We start from the raw sequence: 7695 nt of genomic DNA, 5'->3' as shown, positions 1-7695 counted from the left end.
TGAGACGATGGCGCACGACAAACAGTTGTGTAATTGCTTTTGAGAAACAGCTCTTGTCAGAGGCTGTCATCGATCGATCCTTGCTGAGGACGACTTGTTTACTCAGTGTGTGGGAGGCGGCCCAGGCAGCAGTGATCATTACTGTACTGACTCTGGTATCACTTTATTAACTTAATATAGCTTGATGTTTAACCATCGTTGGGAGGGAGGCTGTCATACTGAGCTTAGGTTTTATTGCAAACTACAATAAAGGACACACAATTTGAGTTGGAGAGGATGAAAATCGCCCAATGCTTTGTAGTTTGAAAGTAATTTAATTAATACTTTGAGCAGAGTTGACTCATATGCCATCACATCATATTGCCCCGAATCGAATCAACAACAAGTGGATTGCATAAGCTGATCGTAGATGATCTATCCTGCGATGAAGCACAGTGGGCGTAGTGCTGGAGTTGGTGCTATCCAAACATCGTTATGAATGAAGAGCCCAGGAGTGCGTCACTGTGTAGTATACTTCCCTCCCCAGCAGATGGCCCCGCCTGCAAGTGCTTAGCTGGGAGGGTGGTGGTGGTGCTGGGGTGGGGGGAGGTGGGAGATGGAGGGGGGGGCGGTGGTCCTTATTGATTTGGCATTTGAGGTATAACATGCAATGTAACATTTTTGGAAGCTTCTTAAAAAATTTATTGCTGATGAGGCTTCTCCATGGCCACCAGTTTTGCTTTGCCTCCAATTTAATTAATGACATCAGTTCAAAGTGGGGATAGCAAATGGTAAAAATGACTGGTGGATTTTGTGAATGGAGCACTTAGTGACTGAGGAATGACGTCAGCGCAGAGCCATATCCCCCTATTAGTGAGCCAGGACCGAGGGGAGGCATCCCATTGGCCCAGCGTAGCATCAGAGCGATGTGATTGGCTGCTGGCGGATAATTAAACACCTACACAGTCAATGCACAAATCCAAGTGGTGGGATATATAGGCTGGTGCGTTGGCGCTGCATGCAACAGAATCAAGAGTTGTTCTGCAAGTTGAGAGAAAGTCAACTTACTGTGTTTTGCACAGAGATACGTAGAGATTTACATTTCTTTATTTTTTGCTGTGTGATTATCACTGAAGGTAAGTGTTGACTTTTAATGCTGTGTTGGGCGAAGCGTTGGAATGGCAGTTTGACTATAAATGTACCTGATAAGCTGTTCGCATGTGTGTGTGTGGATCAGAGGGGATATGGACACAGAGTCACTGCATTAGACTGCGGTGACGTGATTGTGTTGGTAATGCGATTGGAGCGCGGCCACTGGGGTCACCACTATAACCACCGCCCGTTTTGTGAGGGTCCAGTCTGCTACCTGAAGGCCGGTGACTGAGATGGAGAAAGACGCAAGGCAGAGAAAGGGACGAAAGACAGAGAGGAAGGAAGGGACTCAAAAATGAGAAGAAGCTGAACTAAAGAACAGCAAGTAAAAGAGGAAAAAGAGAGCAGAGACGGACAGGAGGAACCAGGTTTGAGTGTGTGTGTGTGTGTGTGTGTGTGTGTGTGTGTGCGAGAGAGAGAGAGCGCTGGCAGCTCATTACACTAATGCACTGGTCCCTCAGGGAGTTGGCAAGCTTGGAGCCCCCCCTTTCTCTTTTCACCCCTCCTCTTCCAGCGCGAGCAAGTGCTACATGCATCACACAGTCTAGGACCCCCACCTAACCTAGCACTCACACACAGACACGCACACACTCACACACACACACACACACACACACACACACACACACACACGCTCCCACCTGCAGACATGTCACGCTCTGAGACCTGAGGCGTACAACAGGAGAGCACTGCCTGTCCTGTGCTCTTGGCTGGATGTTTTGGAGGAACAGTGCGTTTTGCAGAACAAGAATAGGGGAGAGTGTTAGGTGGCTTTTTGAAGGGGGTTTTGAGCGGAGGTTAAAAGCAAGGATGTCTAGCAGGAGACCCGAGCGAAAGAGTGGCGAGCTGAGATGTGGCTAGAGCTGAGCTGACCTCTCAAGGAAATGACAGGAAGCTTTTTTCTTCTTGCAACTTCTGTCCAAAAGCACAAGAGAATCAGACACTTGCAAGTACATTTTCTAGATGCATGTTGATGAGTTTCAGGTGACTTGAGAACTTATTTTAGCCGTGTGTGAGTGTGAGCGGCAGCGCTCTTGTGCACAAGAAGCTGACGGGGATGTCTTTCTTGCTATGTAGGGGACCATGGTTATGTTGAAGATCTCCTCTCTCCTTGTTGCCTACGCCCTGGTCATTTGCCAGATGTACTGCTCACAAGCCGCTCCCGCCAGGTGAGACGCTCAACATTCACATTTCACACTTCAAACTCTCAGCTGGCATGCATTTTCGAGCGACCTGAAATACGTGGGAAAGCAGAATGGGCGTAAGATCCCAGTTTTGTTAGAATTACAAGCAGCCGAAGGAGTGGAGGGAAGGAGTGGAGAGGTGGAGGCAAAAAGCTACCTCAAAAAATGTGGTAAACATTTTTGTCTGCAGGCGTCAAGTATAGTTTTCTTTCTTCCGTGAAAAAAATATAGTCAAAAATATTTTCAGGGCTCCTAGAAGAATGTGAAGAATTGGGGAAGGATTTGTGTATGAGAAGAACAGATTGATGGAAAGAGGTGCAGACACATGCAACGCGCGTAGTGCAGTGTGTAGTGATGTGCATGCACACTGACTTAAATTATATTTGTTCTTGTTAATCTTAATAATTTATGATGCTAAATTTTAGGTGGAGTTTGGATTTCTTAGGTTTAAAATATGTCTTCAGCTACATACTTTTATTAAAAAAATGTATATCTCATAAATTTTATTTTCCTAATCAATATTTAAAGTTTGTGTATCCTATTATACCTGTAATCCGATTGGAATGAAACTACTCTCAGTTTAATTGTTAAGAGTGGATTAATGAAAACAAAATAAGTGAAAGTGAAAAAGTGAAAAAAGACAGCGGACGAAAATGTAATTCACTTCAGGGGGAGATAAATGGGATTTATATATTTATATAAAGCCCCATTCAAGCCACTCCCCACACCGTGCCCATGAAGCTATCGATTTAGTAATAAATCTAAAGCCGGTTTCACATCAGCCCCTCTCTCAGATGGGGCACTTTCCGCAGATTGTTTCCCCGCGTTGGCCGGGGGCCCTCAAACTCAGACGTCATCCCACTCAGAGCTGGTGACGTCCCAGCCAACCCGTCCCATCCGTCCAGCCAGTCCGCCGGCGCCCCACCCCGCCCTTAACACCGCCATGTACATCCCACACTCCTCTGTTTTACCGCAAGTGACAATTCTAGCGACGGATTGAATGCTGATCTCAATGCCTGTCCTCCCCCAACCCCTCTGACCCCCTAAAACCTCACTGCCCACCCTCCCTTCACCACAGACCGGGTTTAGAGTCCATGTCAGACCGAGTCACGCTCACGGACTATGAGGCGCGAAGGTTACTCAACGCCATCGTGAAGGAGTTTGTGCAGATGACAGCAGAGGAGCTGGAGCAGCAGGCAACTGAGGGAAACAGGTACAGATGAATCTTCTTTATTTTAACCCTTTGTACGAAGTTGATGAACATTTTCTCCCCGCGCAGAAAAAGCCAGTGAAGGCTGACTAATGACGGGATTGAAAGGTAACCGGCTAAACTAAACCTCTTTGGCTTAAACGAAAAGGTAAAAAATCGACAGCTCTTTCTCGGGGCTGCCCTGCTGGGCTCTATGCAGGAACCGTACCATTTTCTGGTTTCACTTTGACACCTCTGAGGAAGCGCCCCTTTTAGCGCCCCACTCCAATCAGGCGTAGAGGTATGTACTTCTCAGCAGACCAAAAGAGAGAAAAAACAAATTCTTTCCAAGAAAGGATGTTAATACTCACTAATAAATCCCTATTCCTATATATATACCCTGCTCCTGCATGGATGAGTTTGATTTTGACTTTGTTTGAAGGGACTACTATTTCCAGCCTGCCTGCCGGGCATGTGAACAGTGTATGCCTAACGGAACGAATAAGTGTGCATGATGTCAATTAAGTGGAGTTGCATGACAGTGGGAAGCGACTGGTTTCTGTTTGTTCTGTGGGTGTAAAAGATGTGACAAGAGGGGATTGACTGGGCGTGGGGGTGGGGATGGAGGTTTTGGCGCATGAGGGGATGGATGACAGGTTCTTTGAATGATGGGAAGGGGGAAAAAGCATGATGCTAGCGGGGGGGGGGGGTTATTTTTACTTTTCGATTCCTGTAATGGCATGAGAAAGAAACGCATGTGAGACAAATGCCGCGGGAATGGAAGGAAAAAGAAAGATAGAGATAAGAGAAAGAAAGTGTTACCCGCATGTTTTCCATACCTATGAGCCTGTTCTCTGCATGTGTTTTGTGTGTCCCCTCCCCGACAGCATGGACAGGCCCCTAACCAAGCGCTGCTCCAACCTCAGCACCTGTGTGCTGGGCAAACTGTCTCAGGAGCTGCACAAGTTGCAGACGTTCCCTCGCACGAACGTGGGAGCAGGAACGCCCGGCAAGAAGCGCAGTGCGCCTGAGAGTGACAGCTATGCAAGCTACGGCGAGACGTTTGACAGCATCTAACCCCCACCTCATCCTCCTTCAGCCCCCCTTTTACCTTTACCACATCTCCTCCTCCTCCCCTTCTTCCTTTCCTTTCCTTTTCTTCCCCCTTTTCTCCTCTCCTGTCCACTAACTTTCCTCATCCCAGTTTCTTCCGTAACATTTTTCGATTGGCAAGCGCATGTTGATTTTACCTGCTTGACTGACATGAGAAGAATATGACGTTTAACAGCAACCATCCTTTCACTTCTTTTCTCCTTCCTCCCTTTTTGGGCAGAGAATTATTTGTCCCTATCATTTCAGACAATCAGACTCAGTTTCCATAAATGTAATTCGGGAGCCGGTTCAGACATCCATCTTTGTGTACCGTACGTGGAGTCATTTGATGGCAATTCAAAGCCCCTGAAATTTAAGAGTTGAGGGAGATCACTTAATCGAACCATTAATAAATGAGCCACTCATGCGACACCATGTTTGTTGTTCAATAAACTTATTTTTCTACCAGGAAGCCTTAGCCCATTTTCATTCTTGGGGATGCTTTAAAACAGTCAGTGGGTACCTCATGGACTCATTTGTTAATATAGAGATCAAATGGACATAAAGAGGGTTTTAAAGCAACTGATAGTACCCTTGAAATTATCTCTGAAGCTCTCATCGAGTCCAAAGGTAAGGAAAACGACAAATTACAGAAAATGTACGATTAAACTTTGCATGCTTGATGTATATTTTTTAACTTCTATGTCTTATGATCACGTTCTCCTGTGCTGTGAAGATACTGTTGATCAAAATGTGCGTGTGTGTGTAGGTCTGTGTGGATGAATGTCACACCAGACCTCGGCGTTAATCCCCTGTTTGCTCTCCTGAAGCAGCGTTACAGCACAGAAGCGAGCCTGCAACACCGCAACCTGTGTGACTCACCGCCTGGCGGACTTCCTCAGCAGGTCGGGTGGAATGGGCAACAGCAACTTCGTCCCCACCAACGTTGGCGCCAAGGCCTTCGGCAGGCGGAGGAGAAGTGTCCAGATGTGAGCACTCCAAAACCTTCAGGGAAACGGTAACTAAAGACACGTATTCTCCTTCTAGCTTTGTTCCTTGACATCAAAACAATGAAATATTTCTCCAACTGCTAATTAAAAAATTGAAAAGATTATTTTTAAATAATATATACATAAATATACATATAATTTTGGGCTCACCATGTGATGATTTGTAAATAGAATAATGATGAATGCCAATCAGTATTGTCCTTTGAATGCCAAGCCTACATTTACATTAAATTTCTTTCCGTCTTTCTTTCTTTATTTCAGAGGTTGAAAAAAAAGAAAACATCAGAAAAAACCTGAGAACAAAAACCAACAGAAACAAACTCGAGCAGAAAATAAACACTGAACTGGCCCTTTATCCACTCTCTCATGTTCTTATGGAAAAAAAGACGTCACAAGACCTCTCGTCCCCATTTCCATCCTGTTAGTGAAACCTTTTGCTTTTGGCAAATAAGAGAAAAAAAAAGAGAAAAAAAGCACTTTAGTTTATGTACATGAACAAATGAACTCCTGAAGAAAAAAAAAATATCCGAATGGTTCCTCTTTTTTATACATGACTATCATTGGAAAATAAAATGAAAGCAGCAGTGGTTATCATCTTATTTTTTCCTCCATTCACCTCGTTAGAGCACATTTCTTCCACGTGATGCTTCCCATTCGAGATCCATACTCCTGCATTTTCCACATCCCCATTTCCTCCCAAGGGTACCCCGTTTTTCTGTGTGCCAGAGGGACGCCATTAAAGATCAGCCTACCCAAGGCCCCCCCCGCAACGGCTGTTGTCTTGTGCCTTGATGTAGAACATTTTTCATGAACATGATTGTACAGTTCTGTTTCGAGTTGATAACGAAGACCCGAGCGAGGATGGAGAGAATGAAGACGTATTAATATTGTAAACAATATTGTGAAAACAAATTTCAGCAAGATTAAAATGTATTTTAGATACACTCGGGTTTGGGGTACTTGTGTTGTTCTTCAAGGGTTTTTAAGCATTTAGTTGTAAAAAGACACTGAGAGATTTAGAGGTCGAAAAGCTTATATTTGTACATTAATTGTTGGAATATTGATTTAACATTGCCCATAAATTATAAATGATAAATCTTAAGTAGAACCTCACAGGAATAGAGTGATCTGTAATTCTCTGGTTAGAAATTTGATAATATTTCCCACTGACAGATACACACTCACATCGGGAAAATTTGTAGCACACATCTATAATTTGGCAAAATGAAATCCACAGTCATGCACGCTACTGTTGCACAGTTTGGGTCACTTTGTATGCAGCGAGATTCATTGGGAGTCTTTTCTGACTGACAACGCAGCCGCATGGATATGTTGAGATACGTGATAATACAAGAAAAAAACTGCATGGGTAATTGCTTAATAAAATGCAGCCAAACCTGCACTCGGACTTGTTCTTCTTTAGCTCCAGTGGAGGTAAATGCACACCACCCAGTTCAATCAGAATCACCATATATTACAAGAGTTCCCTTCCAAACATACTTTTTGGCATCGGCGTAGAGACACAAAACGTGTTCTCTTTCATTTTCGATAGAGCCTACAGATGGATATATCGTTCAAGCTGTCCTTACATACTGCACTTAAGCCAATTGACACACAAGGCTCACTTTTAATCATCCAATGTGTGGTCGCATGCGGGATCCAGGAAGACTGAACATGTGCAACACTTGCAACAACATTTACAGCGACACTCCAACAGGTGGCAATGCAATTATTTTGACAAAAATTTCAGTGGAGCACTGCAGAGTCTCACAGGTCTCACAGATTAAAAAAAAAGAAAGTCTCTCCGGGTGATAAACGTGAACTCTTTGCTACAGGTTTTTTTCAACCAACTCAGCAGGTGCCTTGAGGCTGTTACATTTTATTTATTTGCACAACTGATAAAGCAAAAAGGGTGAAAAGTAAAAGTAAAATGACACAAGTGATGAAATGGTTACATAAGGTTTCTACACTTGCACGGGCAGCAATGAGGTGTAAAACAAAGAGCTGTTGAACACTCCTATGGGCGCATAATGAAAGGGAATTATCCCCCCATGCTTCATAACAAGGATGTATGGTTTTGATGGGTTTC

General features: G+C 44.3%; 1 protein-coding gene across 2 annotated transcripts; it reads left to right on the top strand.

The window, feature by feature from the left end:
- The first annotated feature begins 980 nt into the window (after positions 1-980).
- Positions 981-6910, top strand: LOC120793364 (calcitonin-1-like). 2 transcript variants are annotated; one of them, XM_040133371.1, is made up of 5 exons: positions 981-1115; positions 2209-2300; positions 3394-3528; positions 5430-5614; positions 5868-6910. In XM_040133371.1, exons 2-4 carry the CDS (start codon positions 2215-2217, stop codon positions 5587-5589), a joined length of 381 nt encoding a protein of 126 aa, XP_039989305.1. In that variant the 5' UTR covers positions 981-1115; positions 2209-2214; the 3' UTR covers positions 5590-5614; positions 5868-6910. The 2 variants fall into 2 exon arrangements, with proteins under 2 accessions (XP_039989305.1, XP_039989304.1); XM_040133370.1 differs by lacking the exons at positions 5430-5614; positions 5868-6910 and adding an exon at positions 4392-5059.
- The last annotated feature ends 785 nt before the right edge of the window (positions 6911-7695 follow it).

This window comes from Xiphias gladius, chromosome 8 (assembly GCF_016859285.1).
Source record: "Xiphias gladius isolate SHS-SW01 ecotype Sanya breed wild chromosome 8, ASM1685928v1, whole genome shotgun sequence".
Taxonomy (NCBI): domain Eukaryota; kingdom Metazoa; phylum Chordata; class Actinopteri; order Istiophoriformes; family Xiphiidae; genus Xiphias; species Xiphias gladius.
Note: the sequence above shows the minus strand (reverse complement) of the source record. Positions and strands in the feature narration are given on the sequence as shown.